This window comes from Haplochromis burtoni, unplaced genomic scaffold, assembly GCF_018398535.1.
Source record: "Haplochromis burtoni strain Fernald_Lab_line unplaced genomic scaffold, NCSU_Asbu1 Contig_31, whole genome shotgun sequence".
Lineage (NCBI taxonomy): Eukaryota > Metazoa > Chordata > Actinopteri > Cichliformes > Cichlidae > Haplochromis > Haplochromis burtoni.
The window spans coordinates 163,992-180,348 of record NW_024582392.1 but is presented as its reverse complement, the minus strand read 5'-3'; the positions used below and the strand labels follow the sequence as shown (position 1 = coordinate 180,348).

General features: G+C 40.8%; 1 protein-coding gene across 1 annotated transcript in view; it reads left to right on the top strand.

Moving 5' to 3' along the window:
* The first annotated feature begins 792 nt into the window (after nucleotides 1-792).
* fam120c (family with sequence similarity 120C) overlaps nucleotides 793-16,357 on the top strand; it is a 32,855-nt gene continuing 17,290 nt past the window's right edge. The window contains exons 1-6 of the mRNA XM_005918726.3: nucleotides 793-2,393; nucleotides 8,293-8,539; nucleotides 8,703-8,785; nucleotides 11,950-12,078; nucleotides 15,724-15,826; nucleotides 15,982-16,055. Of these exons, the coding sequence (XP_005918788.1) occupies nucleotides 1,878-2,393; nucleotides 8,293-8,539; nucleotides 8,703-8,785; nucleotides 11,950-12,078; nucleotides 15,724-15,826; nucleotides 15,982-16,055 (1,152 nt within the window). The 5' untranslated portion in view covers nucleotides 793-1,877. The remainder of the gene's footprint in view (nucleotides 2,394-8,292; nucleotides 8,540-8,702; nucleotides 8,786-11,949; nucleotides 12,079-15,723; nucleotides 15,827-15,981; nucleotides 16,056-16,357) is intronic.

The window sequence follows — 16,357 nt, the reverse complement described above, 5'->3', positions numbered from 1 at the left end:
GTGAGTCTCTGCTGGGCAGACGTTAGCAATGTTAGGCTTTCAGAATTTCTCATTTAATACATCCCTCCTGAGTCACCACAGGCTCAGTTACTCTTCTAGTCATATCCAGAAATCAGCTTGAAAATCTTGCACAGTGTTCCCACAGGTGGAGTCCAGAGCTATTCTGATTTCCCCTCAGACCACGCCACCTGGTTTCATTTCATTCTTCATTTCCTCTTTCTTTTCATATAGCTTGTATAAAGATTTATTAAGATGATTTTTTTTAATACAGTACGTTGATTTTTCTCAACAGCACATTTGATATATGCTGCCACAAGGAGGCGACAAACTCAAAGACTTTCGGCACAGGTGGGACAGCGCCATTCTACCTGTTACACTGCTTAAGTAACTGATTCATTTTAAACTACCACCAATTTATATCAATTTAGTAGTTGACCACTTTATACTACTTTGATTCCTTGAATAAAATGCTTAAAAAAATCTCAACACGGTAGAGATTGGTGCGTCAATATCAGAAATATAAAACACCAGCTATATTTCGATACATTTTGCTTGCTTTTATGCTTTTATTTTAAAGAAAAAATAACGGTCTGCACGTTGAACTGTCAAATAATCACGTATTTACTGGGTTCACTTTGAGAACTGCTGCTCTCCAGCTTTTTTATCCTCGTACAAACCGTCGCTGGCAGTTGTAGTTTTTTCTCGTTGCCGACGCTCGTGTTCTGGACGGACGCTCTGCCATAGTCAGACTACTGTTCCCGTCGCTCCCCGCGCTCTGCCGCGCCTCCTTCCTCGCCTCCCTCCGCCTTCCCTCCCACTCCACTGGGCCGCGAGGAAGTCGCAAGATGGCTGACGTCGCTTGGAAGTAACGTTCCCCTCTGCAACATGAAGCCGTGAGCGTGGAAGAAAGCGAGGGAGGCACCATCGGGCTTTTATTTTTATTTTCTTTTAGTTACTTTTCTTTTCTTTCGTCAAACATCCATCTCATTCCGCGTCGTGTCCGCCCCGGACTTGTCTTCGGGAGTTGACGCGTCAAATCACGCCGGGGACCCTGCCAGCAGCAGCTAGCAGCTTAGCCACAGTTAGCAAATATTAGTGCAGCCAGGCACGCTGCTCATTAGTTTGTGTTAAATTAATATTCTGACACCTGTTATCCTGCACGCTGGTGTAGCACACGTGCTGAAATTTCCCAGAGCCAGTGGCGAATAAATGTGAACATTTTCATCTGTCAGGTTTAAAAAAAAAACAACGGTTTTCAAGCTGCTCGGTTCACCATCATGTCCGCGAACTGGCCATCCAGCCTGTGGGTTTGCTAACTAAAAAAAGCGCAGTATTGCATCTGTTTCATGTGCACAAAACAGCGGGATTTTTTTTTATTTTGCAGACATTTCTCGGTCCACCATCTCGCTGCATTTCTGTTACTCGCTACCGACTGCATTTTGGAAGCTGGTCTTGTTAAAGCCAAATTATGGGAGCAGGAAACGTGTTAAACTTTTTCTGGTAGGTAGGTAGCTACACTGGCCTTTTCTGGCATCTCACCAAAAATCCACAGGGATGGACACTAAACTGAGCACCCTCGACCAAAACTAAAGTAAAGAAATAAAACAAACAAATTGGCAATTCGATATCTTGGGATAACTACCAGAAACAGTCGTGCGGCGGTGCATGGTGACTCGTTTTGCTAGTCAGCGTGACAGCCAAGTTGGTTTGCTGGGTTAACTAAACTACAGTTTTGTCACTACATCGGAGACCAGTTAGCTTTGCCCCGGAGTGCACAGCTAGCTGCAAGTCTCGCCCCACAACACGTTACAAACACGGCGTACAGAACGTATTCAGAGCCCGCTCCCGGTCAGACGCACCGGCTCAATAACACCGTCATGGGAGTGCAGGGCTTTCAGGAGTATTTAGAGAAGCGGTGTCCCGGGGCCACGGTCCCCGTGGACCTCCTCAAGCTTGCCCGGACCGCGGCCCGCCAGCCCCCTCACCATCATCACCCACACCACCACCCACATCACCCCGGGCCCATGCCTCCCCCGCCCCCGCCTGCCAGGATCCTAATCGACGCTGATTCCGGCCTGCAGCGCCTGTACGGCGGCTACCAGACGGACTGGGTGTGCGGAGGCGAGTGGAACGCCATGCTGGGATACCTGGCCGCCCTGTCGCAGGCCTGCTTGTACCAGGGTGGCCTGGAGCTGGTCGTGGTTTTCAACGGCACCCTGGGGAAGGAGCGCTGGCCCGAGTGGGCGCGGCGAGCTCAGAGCCAGCGACAGACGGCGCAGCTGATAGTCAACCACGTCGGCAGCAAGGCCACCCCGCCTCCCCGGGCATGGTTCCTGCCCCCGGCCTGCCTCAGCCACTGTGTCCGCCTCGCCATGTTCCGCTTCCGAGTGCGGGTAAGCAGATCAATCATGGCTGTGTGAAAGTTGTTTTATTGTGGTCGTGTCATACGGCGTGCCGCTCATTTTACACTTGTTAGGTGCAGCAGGCCCATTTAGCTGTTTGCATCATTCACAACCGTTTTAACGCCTTCCCTGGTTTGTGGCAAGTGCAAGAAGCAGCTCTAACCACAGAAACGAGTGAACACCTGAGTCTTATTATTATGCTTATTTTTTCGTTTTTTTTTCCGTTGTTTTTTTTTTCCCACAAATGCAATCACTTTCTGTTAAAGCGGTGTTTTTTGGCCAGATGTCAGTTTCTAGCTGTTGCATGTGGCTGCTGCTCTTTGCTGTCATATGCTTTGTGGGGTTACAGCCTCCAATGCTTCAGACACGCCTGTTCTTTTGGCCACTGGTAGTCCCAAAATCCTGAGCATAGGTTTTTTTTTTCCAACCCACTAGATCTGGAGCGCCAGACACTTATTCTAGTGCACTCTTTGTGATTTTTTTCCCCCCCCCCTCCCATCTTTTCTGCATCATTTTATGCTGCATATATCTGGGATGTAGTGTATAGTCTCACTCATGCATTCTGTATTGCTTTCATTTCTGGTCTCTTTTGTGCTTGTGGACCAAACAGAGAATCAGAGTGTAAATACTTGATAATTCTGTCTGAAAGTGAGCTAGTGAGCTACTTCTGTGATTTTTTTTTTTTTTTTTGTGTGTGTAGCTGCTCTTCTTTGCACTCACATGCGTTTGGGATCTGCTGGGACCTTCCTCACCTTCCGCATCTGCTCCAGTTGTTCCTTGAGCCCCTAGTACTTGTCAATCATGGATGCAGGCTTAAGCACAAGGCATTTAGTTGCACTTATTCATGGTGAATTTTTAGGCCAATTTTCACCTTTCACTTTATGCTATTAATATCTGGGGTATAATTCAGCAAATCTCTTGGGGAATTCTGCATTACTTTCAAATAATTATTCTCGTTTATTTTCCCTTCCCATAGATGTGATTCAGTTCTTGTCAGTCCTTTTTTGTTTTTCCTCGTGTTTAAACATGAAAGTCAGTGTAAACGGCTGATAATTCTGCCTGATAACAGGCTACTTTATTGTCTTTTGTTTGAAGAAGTCACCTGCTCAGAGGTGCCTAAAATACCTGTCCAAAAAGGGATTTCTAAACGCCTGGATTTTAATAGCTTAGATGTGTTTCAGCAAGATTTCTGTAGATTTGATATGTCTCACACAACTGTCATGATTTTAAAGAATTTAGCAATTGGTATCTCTAGCTGGTCCTTGCAGCTGGTGCCCCGTGTTTGTAACGGTCTGGAAGGAGGTGAAGTCTGTCCAAGATAAATTCAGATATAGTGATAAATGCTTGGTCTAAAAGAATTTGTCATTCCAAAGTGGAGATTGGAAACATGTACTTTAAGGCATGACCTGTCTAGCCTATATATTACATAACATGAACTCTGTGAACTTTTTTATACATTGTTGAGCAGCTGCTGAGTTGGGAGCACTATTTATAGTTCCCAGGTGACTTACAGTAGTATACTTTGAATTAATTTGTACATTTGAGTTAGTTGGTGTTTCAGAATAGGGCTGTTTGATATAACGATATATATCGGATGACGATATAAAAACATCTATAGTTTAATTTTACGCTATCGTTTGTTTCGTGGTGTTGCAAAATAAACTGTTTGAGGCAATATTTTGTCATCGTCTTGATGGTCACTGTAGTGGCTATATTAATTTCTTAAAGTTCTCTCTTTCTCTTATATTTAATATAACCACACTACGGACGGACAAGCGCCTGTTTTTATGCGTTGTGGTTAGCAACAACGACGGTAACACCATCGCGTGTCCGCTTGTTTATGTTCCACATAAGCGTTTCACAATAAAGCTCAAGACCCTGTTGAGACTTTTCAAAATAAACTGAATCACGTGAAAGAGCAGATTATTTACGGATGAGAAGTAAAAAAGAGCCGCCAGGTACTAAAAAATAAACCTTAGACTCAAATGTTAGAACAGGCTTTTCCCCGCAGCACGCCATGTAATAAATACTCACAAAGAAAACGGCGGCCGTTACAACTTATGTCTAAAAATGTATAGTTTCATGCAGGAAACGCTTCCCGCAAGTCGAGCTGCCCGAGATTCACAGAATTTACAGAAAATGTTACATTTTTGTGATTTATATCGTCGTCAGACGATAGAATTACTATATCGGGATATGAGATTTTGGTCATATCGCACAGCCCTATACAGAATACTAGAAATAAAATATTTTTGTGCATCTGACCTTTTGAAACATCAGTAATGTGCTTTATAAATGCACTGAACCACTCTGCTGTTATCATACAGTAATGTGAAATATATAATGCATCCTAGAGAGCCATAAATGTGCCTCTTGCAGTCCCCTCTTGTCAGCTTTATGTAGCCTGCTGTCATGTTTTGCCTTTGATCTACATTCCCATAGCTAGTATAACAAAAACACAGTGCCATATTGTTTCCTGAGAGGATACTTGTTAGAATAGAAAAATCCCACCTACATTACAACACAACACACTCTGATGCTTCATGTGCTCGTACAGCATCGTTACTCACAGTTCCCATGTGTGCACGCTTGTTTTGCCCTACCTGTATTCTGAGAAACTGTGTTGCTTCTGCAGCTCCAAGTATTTCACCTCTGCTTGCATTGCACCTTCACTTTAGTTACTGTTGTTCTTATCTGTGCAGCTTTGGGTCTCTGCTTACTTCTATGTGTACTGGATGCCAGTTTAGTGTTTTTGGAGTTGCTACACATGCATTTTTCTGGTCATTAAACTCTGGTATTAATTCTAGATATACAGACTTAAAGCTGAAACTAATTGTTTACTTTTAGTACTGGACTGTGTGGCTAAAAATTCACATCACAATATTTTTTAAGATTCTAGCTGTTTTATTGTATATTATGCCATTATTGATGTCTAATTTCTATTTAAGTGGGCATTCATTCTTCTGTCAGAAACAAATTGGTAAATGGTAAATGGCCTGCATTTGTATAGCGCTTTACTTAGTCCCTAAGGACCCCAAAGCGCTTTACGCTACATCCAGTCATCCACCCATTCACACACACATTCACACACTGGTGATGGCAAGCTACATTGTAGCCACAGCCACCCTGAGGCGCACTGACAGTGTCCGGCGAGGCTGCCGGACACTGGAGCCACCGGGCCCACCACCCACCGGCAAACACGGGGTTAGTATCTTGCCCAAGGACATTTGGCATGCAGCCAGTAGGCAACGGGTGAAGTGTCTTGCCCAAGGACACAACAACCGAGACTGTCCAAGCCGGGGCTCGAACCTTCCGATTACAAGGCGAACTCCCAACTCTTGAGCCACGATCGTTTAACGTTTTAACATTGTTATAAACGTTAACTTAAATAAAACAAAGACCATACAACCAAAACAATTAATAACCTACTCTTAGTCTTAATAAAATTAAATAAATTTAAATAGTTGTAATAGTCAGGTATTTACTGAGGATGTCCCTGGCAACTAATTTATTGAATGTTTAAATATGCAGGGGGAAAAAATAAGACTAATCCCCCCCAAAAACACTCAAAATATTTGGGACTAAATACAGCCTATTGCCATGGCTATAATAACATCTGACAACCAACTGCTACACATCAATGTGTAACCAACTAGTTTCTAATGCTGACTAGTGAGGGTGGCAACGTTTAAATATCTGGCCAACTAGTTATGCACGTCTCTAGTGTTTACTGCATGTTGTGGCTTGATTATTGAAATTTTAATTAACATTTTACTTTGGATTTAGCCACAGGCCATTATAAATATGTCACTCATTTTGTCTTGGGTTGCAGACCTTTTATTCATAGCATCGTGCATTCATCCTCTCCTTTGAAGCACAAACGCAATCATCATTTTGTTCAGCTCGATTTGAGTGGGCTTAAAGAGTGTCCTTGGTTTACAAGCCATCTCAAAACAGTAAAAGTCATAAAAGGATCCAACAAACGAAGGTGGAAGGATCATCACAGTTAGCGCAGCCTTTTTCTCAGAATCGCTGGGCTTTATAGTCAAATTTATTTGCATCTGCATGCTCCACCACTTTCACGTTTTTAACCCACTGATTTGTGCGTTGAATTAGATATACAGTATATGTAGTTGATGGGGGAAAAAAAGACTTAAAGATTTATTTTAAGTTCAGTAAACTAATGTTGAGTAAACTGCGTTATATAATTGAGCTTACAGCATTTTTTTTAACACGGTAGTTGTCACCCTAAAGTTTTTTTTATACATCAATCAGTGGTTTTCTTTGCTCCCATTGGTAGTCACTTCAATTATCCACCTCAAAATTTTGAATTTTCACTTCGTACACGCCCACTCTCCCTGTCGCTAACTGTTGTTGCTACCAGTCGCTGAATGTCATTGTTATATCGCTGCTAGGCTTTTAAAGTCTGCTTCACTGTTAGTTGATTTAAAAGCATCATCGTGTTGTAGTGGTTCTAGCACTGTTGAATAGTTATTTAACTAATTAGTATTTCCCAATGATAATAAATGTCTTGCATCGTTTTGACATTGTTCATTCTTCAGTTTTATTTAAGATCTTAAAATGGATTGATTCTTAATGTTTGCTTGGTTTTAGTGATACAGAGAGATGAAATAGTTTAAACAAGTCTCAATCATCCTTGCCATCTTTGTCCCATATTGCATTCATTTGAAAAAAAGATATTTGATTACAAGCTCATTAAATGGAATTTTAATAACAACGCTTTGTCTAATTATTTAGTTTTCACATTGATCAACGCTGACATCGATTAAAAAGATTCCACATAATCCTGAGGCCGTAGTGCTCTCCCTCTATCTGACAATAATATGGCCCCTCATCCACAAACTATGAAGAATATTACGCGGCCATATGTTGAGAAAGATGCATCACCAGGACACTGAAAGTAACCGGTACAGCACAGTTTTGCCTCAGATGTAATTTTGCGAGCAAACAGTGTTTTATGAAACCTTGTCATGGACCGTGGAGCAGAAGTATTGTGTTGGCATAAAATGTGTCACTGCCAGTTTTAGTCTGTCATCTACATTCATCATAAACGAAGTATGTTGTAGTGACAGCTTGCACGAGAGACTGTCATTTTCTCCATTGGCAGTCCACTTCAAAAAAATAATAATAATAATAATTTCAATTCCTCTGAAATGTCATCTGGTCTATAAAACATTGGGGAGTACTGAAAAATGCCCATCGTGATTCACCAACCAGCTGTCTTGTACTACAGTGGTGTGGGTGACCAAATTCTACAGGCCAGTCTATCTAAACCTCCCTTCAGCTCTCTTACTCTGTGATCTCATTAGACCATTTATAGTCTCAACCACTGGCTTCAAGTTTTAATGAATGCAGCAGAAAGTTTATTTTGTAAATTATGGTCCCCATTGGTGTAAAACAACAAAAACCAGTTGGGGTAAAGCAGGGTAAGGCGTGCTGTGTGATTGACAGCTGTGCTACCCTATGGTTGAGCAGCGTTCCATGTTTTCTCAGACAGATAGCTATTCAAACAAAAAGTCTCAGGTTGAGGCGGAACATCCCAATGGCTAGCTCCGTCACTTGTATACAGACTTTAGCAGCAGCTCAGCTTTCAAAATAAGAGTGTGCAGGCTCTCCACTTGTAAACTTGTATAGAAAGCTAATAAAATAAACCTCCAGGCTCTGTGTGGGGAAACGCTGATATCAAAAAGCCACAAATTAGAGAAGCTAAGTTTGAGTAAAACTTGTCTCTTATTCTTAAAAAAAGCAACTTAAACAGTGATCAGATAAGCAATAAATAACTTTTTCTTAATCCATTTATACTTTAAATATGAAAGAGGTGGTGCGAAATTTCATAGAGCTAACAAATTTGTCTTCTCTGTATCTACAGGTTGTACAGACTTTGGAGGACCACCACCAGGAAGTGCTCTCTCTCTACAGGGACTATGGATTTGCAGGCCTGATCGCTCAGGATTCAGAGTTTGCCCTCTGCAACGTCCCCGCCTACTTTTCCTCGCATGCGCTCAAACTGAGCTGGAACGGAAAGAACCTGACCACACACCAGTATCTGCTGTCCGAGGCCGCCAGGCAGCTCGGGCTCAAGACACAGCACCTGCCCTGCTTTGCTGCTCTGCTGGGTGAGGAGCGATACAATGGCACACACCTCAAAATCCAAACTATATACCACACTTCTTACTTTTGAAGGACACACCCCTGTACGTGGGTTATAATTGACAGCTGCCTTTGTCTGTTGTTTTTGTTCACTGATGCAACAAAAAGTTAAGAACTTCTTTCTTTCAGGAAATCATATTTTGCCTGATGAAGACCTGGCTGCCTTCCACTGGAGTCTGCTGGGACCAGAACACCCACTAGCCTCCCTCAAGGTAACGATTGCTTCTTTGTCCATAGTTCTCTGCGAATAAAAGAAAATATTAGCTGTAACAGTATGTAATGTCACATGAACCCTTACCTCATTTTTAAACAGAACTAGACTATTTATATATGACACATTTTACAGAGGGGTGTCTTATTTTTCTCACTACGTTTTTTTTCCCCCTTTTACAACAAGATCCATCTGTTGATCTTTAGAAGGCTTTTATTGTGAAACGTTTGTAGCAAATGATAATAAATAAATGTATTGACGTGTTCCAACAAGCTGACTGTTAAAATACACCTGAAGTGTATCACCGGATGGAACCTGTTTCCAAGAAAGGCCTTTGGTCCCGTGGTCCGTGTGCAGTGCTTAAGTCACATGCCGTCAACGTTTCCTCCACTGGCTGTTTTGAACTTTGATGTTGTGCCCGCAACAGTGGCAGACCGACGTTGTATTACAATTAATGGCTTACAGAGTGCCGAGTGTGGTGTGTAGCACTGCTAGCATTTGCAGCCTTCGTCCACACTCTGCACAATGTGGTTGATGTGGTTTACGCTGACACGGCATTTATATGATTGTGTTTTCAAGCTTGAAGTAATGCAGTACGCTGCTGGTTCACTTGCCAGTCTTGTCTTACTTTCCATCTAGCTTGCTTATAATTTCCCATCACACAGTGTGTGGTAAGTGTTGTCAAAGGTCGGGGCTCCTGGTGGCTCCATTAAAATTTAATTTTACTTTCAAAAGTGACTCTTTGTGCCAAGATATAACAGTATAGCCTAGTTCCCATTATCCTGTAAAAAGCAGACAACCTGGATTCTTATAAATATTTTACAGTCAGTTCTGCTTCAGTGGATATAAGTGATCAGGGATCAGATAACGTTAAACGAGAGAGGCCTTGCCCCTCAGTGATATTGTCAAAGGTTAACATCCAAATGAAATGTTCTTCTTCTTTTGATATGATTATGTGAATACTGTGAATTCCATCCATCCCTTTAAAGCACACAGTCAGCTATGGCTGAAAACCCCCAAAATACAGGTAGTGTTTATCTTTGCTAGCCAGACAAATGCAGAGGCAGATGAACCTTAAAAAACGTTATTCTGACAGTGACTCAAGAAGTTGTGTACTGGTGGCAAGCAGTCAATATTTTAATTCTACATTGGTCTGTGTTTACTTTGCCATGCCTCAGCAGCAGTGCACCAGTTGCTAGAAATAGTGCTAACATAAAGGTTAGCAGTTTGCAGCAGGTATGGAATACCTGCACTAACAAGTTTTGCTGACGATAATTGAAAGGCTCAGATGACTACGCTATCCTTGTTGACTTTTCACCCTCTTTCTATAGTTCCAATAAGTTTAACACTTGTTCAGAAGATTTTCTGTTTTAAGGGTGACGTAAGTTGTTTTCTACTCGCTTCTTATCTTCACTTCATCTTCCTCTCATCTGTTTTGTTTCTCGTATATGAAGAGGTGTACCCACATTGAAACTGAGAGCAGGGAAAGAAGAAGCCGGTGTGACCGGTAAACAACAAATTTTAATGAATTAGTTCCCTTACATAAATACAGTTATCTTTCTTTTACGCTTTTTCCTTTGATATGCATTAATTTATCAGCAAATATCAGTCCATTACTTTTGCATATTGTATGTTTCCTGACACATAAAATGATGATCACAAGTCCTTTCCTAGCATTGAGGGATAAGGCTTATTAATTTAGCGCTGGTATTGGATGAGTACTTGTTATCAGCAAATACCTGAAGCAACACCACTGGTATCATATTGGAACTGGAAAGCAGATCTCCCAGTTTAATTTGTTTTTTCATTTTTAACATTTATTGATTTCCATTAGTGATTACTTATCTTAACATTCCTTGGCAGGAATGGTAATTCTTGTACACATATGTAGATTGACTTCAGAGGTTAATCTACATATGTAGGTTAATCCAAAAATCTATGTTCACAAGTATTTCACAAAGTAAATAACTTGTGAAATACTTGTGAACATAGATCGTGCTCATGATCATGAGTTGTCATGTTTTTGTTGTTGTTGTTGTCGTTTTCTTTTGGTTTTTTGTGACAGTCAACATGACTTTGTAAGTAAAGTGTTTCAGTAGGTGGGACTGTTATTAGCACTGTGGCAAGAAGGTTTTGGGATCTTTCTCTCCAGATAATCTGGCTTCTTCCCACAGTCCAAAGGCTTACGTGTGGAATCTGTCTGTATGCTAACCAAAGAAATGAAGCTTTGAAAAAAGTGGCAACTGCGTTGTTTCCCACTATCCATGATCTTTTAAAGACTAGACCTAACCTGTTTATGATGTCTGACCCTAATCACATAGTTTAGCTTCTAAACTTGACAGTGAGTCTTTATGACTAAACCTAAGTTGTTTTTCTATACCTAAATCTCAGTCATTTTGAATGCCTGGCTCTAGCAAAGTGGTTTTCCATGCAAATTAATCATAAAATTAATAGCATATTAAAAAAAATGTAGATAATAATCTGTGACCTATGAGACTTGAACGTTGACATTTTCACTCTTTAAAAAAAAGGAAAATACACTTTCGTGTACATGGACACAAATGACTACCTTTGAAATGGGTCAGATGATAGTTAAAGTGGAAAATTCCTATCCAGAAGTCGATCAATAGTTTAGAGTTTCTAATATTTACTACCTGCCACGAAATGCTATTGGTTAATCATTTCTTTCTTCTTCAAGTGTGGCCAAGCCCCACCAGTGGCACAAATTTCATGCAAAGCTCTCCATAAAGTTTTAGTTACCCTGCAAACAAACTGATAAACCTAACCAGCCTCTCCCTCAGAGCGAGGAACAGGCGTTATTAATTTAACGTTCCTATGGGCACATGCCAAAAGCCACATATCTGTAACGCGATTATTCTGTTATTGGAATCATTCTTTTGTCAAAAGTGTCATTTTTTTTATTGGTGAACATTGCAGTATTTGGTGTTTTTATTTATATATATATATATATATATATATATCACCAAAATTGCTTAGAAAAAAGTGTATAATAAATATCTAATAAAAAAAGTGAGAAATATGAATGCCGCTTCTGTGCAATGCTTCTTAAAAAAATCTACCTGTCTGTCATGCGGCTGTTTCACAGTGCCGCTGTCCTCGTAGCTCGATATAAGTACATGAGAGCCTTTGTTCTCTTGCTGTCAGGTGCGAGCCCATCAGTTGGTGCTGCCGCCCTGTGAGGTGGTGATCAAAGCCGTCTCAGAGTACGTCGCCTCCATCAAAGACCTGGGAAACCTCGACGCCATTGCCAGAGATGTCTTCAAACAGTCACAGGTAGGTCATGTGTGTCACTGATGTTTTTTTTACCGACTGCTCGGAGACAGACATCCTGCCGGGTGAATTAAAATGTCTTTAAATAAGATTTACATGAAAAGAAAAGAACAATGTGAACATGCTTTTAGCCGAGGTTTGACTTTACATATCAGATTTTTGTTGACAGTTAAATAGGTTATTACTGTTGACACAAGGCCTGAGTCAGCAACTGTACTTCCTCACACATCAGTGCTAAACTGTAGCCTTCTGCTTATCCGATATAAATCTGTGCTGCACGGGGTTAGCTAGTCCCCGGTGTCGCCTCGGGAAGTGGTTTCTGCTGTGTTGTTCATGTCTAAAGGACATAAACATTTAAATCTATAATTGGGTGGCGTGTGGAGTTTGATGTCTTCTGTAAAAGGAAAGTTATGGTAGGAGTTAAGTCGTAGTTTACTGAACATGTTTATAAACTATATGGCTCTTTGACTAATAGGGTTTTTCCACTGTGGTTAGTTTAGATGATCAGTTGAGCTGCGCTGCTAGAGTGCATGTGTTTTTCCACTGTTTCACACAGCAAAAAAAAGCTGAACGGTGAAGATGGTGCATTTACTTGACAACACATACAAGAAGCCATTCTGTACTTTGTTTTCATGGCCCAAAACAGGCCTTCCAGGTTTTGTGAGGGTGAGTGACTCGCACAAAGTTGAGGCAAACCTAAAATACCCAAAATAAACCAGTGCATCTTTGTTGTTTTTGTCCATCTGTGAAGCAAAGATGCATGTTAAACTCAAGTACTTAAGGCTTCTGACTTTGATGAAATGTGACGTCAAAATGGTTTAGGGCTGCCAAATAAACTGATACGTTGGAAAAACCATGTTGTGATTGAGTGAAGTTGTTATTACAGTTGTAATTACTAAATGGGACAGGAAAGTACCTACAAGGATATAGGATGAGGGACCAAAAAAATAAAATGGCATCTATGGGATAATTATGTAGAGTAGAGATGACAGTTGTCCCCCCTGTAACTAGGAACCAATCAACAGCCATTTTACTGTAGAGTGGAACATGGAAGTATAAATTTCCTTTAAGTAAACCGAGGGTTACACTACACGTAATTTTCTGGGGGAAGATGTAAAAGTATAGGTAATTGTTCTTATCTTCTCCTGTGTCCATAATACAAAGTTAAATGGTAATTATTCAGCCATTTGATGGAAAGCGACACGCTGGATTCAGCCATTAATAAAGGTTAAAAAAAATGTTATAAACCTTTAGAAAAAAGTTACTTTGACCTGCCATGACCACAGCAGTGTGCTGCTGTTACTTACTGTGTGGCTTATGTCTAAATTCTTGCCATTACACCATGGCCCAAACTGGGTTATTGGAAAAACCGCGTCCATCCCATCTCATATTAAGCAACTTATCAATAAACCACATAGCCTTTGGTAAAACAGAGTTTGCCATCCTTGTTATAACATGTTCAGTTTATCTTTGCAGTTAAAGTATGTAAAGCTGAACATTTTTCTTGAGCTGGAATAATCACAGAGTTCAGTAAGAAGCGACTTTATTTGTATTTTTTCCTGAATCCAGCAGCAAACTAGATTCTGATAACGATGTACGTATAACTTATTGCTCTTTAATTTGAACGAATCTCACATTAAACTCTGAGTCTATACATGTGCTCACTCTAGCATTAACGTGGTTTAATCCACACCAAAGTATAGGTTTCTAAATGCAGTATATTCTCCTGTTTGATATTAAACAGTACATGTGGGGCCTTTTTTCTTCTTCAAAAGCAGATTTGTGTCTTCAGTTATAACCAAAGTGTCACAGAGAGGACGGGGAGATTGAAAGATAAACCTTTGCATGGGGTCAGTTTATAGTAAACATGGCGACTCTCTTCCAGCTACAATGACTTAGTGATCTGGAACCAGAGCGGCAAACAATGAATGACACAGAAAAGGACCAATACTTCAGCCATATAGACTCGTGTCAACGTATCAGTAAATGTTAACCTCCTAGGACCTGGTGTCCACATATGTGCACATCACATTTTGGGTTGTCTAGACCAAAATACTAAATTTTGCTCTACAAGGGCCTGATATCCACTCACGAGGACATTTTACTGCCCAAGTTTCATCAAAATTTAAAATGAATATCCTCATACGTGGCTCTCATTTATCTTAGGAACAAAAATTGGGTAAAAAAAAAGGTGATTCTTTGTTTTTACATTCATCGGGTCCCAATCAGCCCCAATATCAAAGAGAAATTAAAAATGCATGCTGTGGAAGAGTTCGGGTCTTAGGAGGTTTAGGCACATTCATCTGTTGTGTCATTAATATTCCAACCTTTTGTGTAATGCAGGACTGAAGGACTTTGAAACTGTCTAGGCATTTGAGGTACAATACTGACACATGTGAGTATTGTGTCAGTATTGTACCTCAAAACATATGCAGTGAAGTTTTGTCAGCCACATTATTTTAAACTTTGGAATTGATCCAGAATTTGAGAATCAGTGAACCTTTACGGCTCTTTTTTTTTTTTTTTAAAATAAAAAACACTGACAGAGTTGCCTCTAACCCATGCTTCGTTGAAGTAAGAGAGTCGGGAGACCAGGGGCTTTTTTTTTCTGGAAGTTGGAAGTTCAGCTCAGAGTAGGGCTGTTCGATATAACGATATATATCAGATGACGATATAAGATTTTGGTCATATCGCACAGCCCTAGCTCAGAGATCCTAGTTTAAATAAATCTGGTAACCTGAGACAGTTTCTTCTGTTTTCAAAGCCACAAGATAATTGAATCCAGCTTGGCTAATCCAATCTATCACATACTCTTGTGGTCTTTAACTAGAAGCAATACAGTATACATTTATACTGAAAAAAAGATGAAGTATTAATCTTAACAAGTTTTTGTTTGAGGGCTGTGTTAATTCACAGTAAAGGTGAAATGTAATTTATTACTCTATTTAAAGCTAATTTTCTGCAGCACCAGTCCTCCCATGTAGTTATGACTTTTTCGAACATTTTTTAAATTTTTCAGTGAGATATCGTGTCACTATAACGAATGATAATCATAGCATCAATATAAGAACTGGCAAATGTTGTCAAATTCCTGCTGGAAGATTTTTGAAACTGTTCGAGTGGACGTGGGGAGATGTACAAAAAAGTAGAAAAAAATGAGGGACACAGCCATGTGCCCCTGGAAAATGAACTGACCAAAACAAAGAGCAGGGACATGGTAGTGGAAAACGGTAATTAATGCATATGTGCCACACATGAGCATGAATGCAGGCAAAGATGTCGGCCACTTGCAAAGGTTATAGGTTGTAGGTTATAGGTTGTAGGCTCTACAAAGAGTCCCCGCAGAGGTCTAAATCAGGCCTTAGGCATGTTATTTAATCTTGTTTACACTGGATAAACCAGTGACCAAGTAGGTTTGACTTTATGGCTATGTTGCTGTGACAACCTCCCCTTTGTAAAACCAAAACATCAAACACTGGTCCACGGACAGAGAACAGGCCAAAGGTTTTTTTGTTCTTGTTTTTTCCTTCCTGGGTGCGTAATGCAGGAAATCTCTCCAGCAGATCCCTCAGTTAGAACATCCTCACTGCCATCTGTAATACCAGCAGGTTCAGTAGTCTTCATAATGCTTTTGCCCCCCCTTTGCAGTCTCGTATGGAGGACAAGGTGGAGCGATTCAAGAAAGCTGTGGAGTATTTCTCAGCTGCCTCCAAACCCCGCTCACCTAACATGGGGCCCTCCTCTTTCATCTGTGAGTAGCAAGCTGCTCAGGACGCAAGTTCAGAAAACAGGATTGCTGTTATGTAATCTTTTTGGCTTGCTCGATGTACTTTTATTCACTGTGAATAAAACACATTTGTCTATTTGTTTTTAATCCCTGTTTTTTTTCTCTCTCGCTGTGCACAGTACCTGGGTTTGGACCTGCTCCATTTGGGGGACCACCTGGTCACATGGGACCGATGCAGCCTGGAAAGAATCAGGTAGATTCCTTTTCTCGCTAATCCTTAAGTCTCTTTGATGTGTAATTGTGTTCTGTCTACATGAGTCTACATGTAGAATAGTGGATTAGGCTTTATTTCCCTTTGCTCTTTGAAATCCCTTTGAGGCATGTGCTCGTTTAGTGACTGATGGAGGAGGGTGCACTTCTTCCCGTCTTGTATCCTCCCACCAGCCTTGATGATATGCTTCCAGTTTGATCTGATATAAAATAGGACAGTATCAGTTCCCACCCCTGAGATGTCTTCTCTTCCCTACTCTTCCTCTTTTGTACTCAATTTCCCAT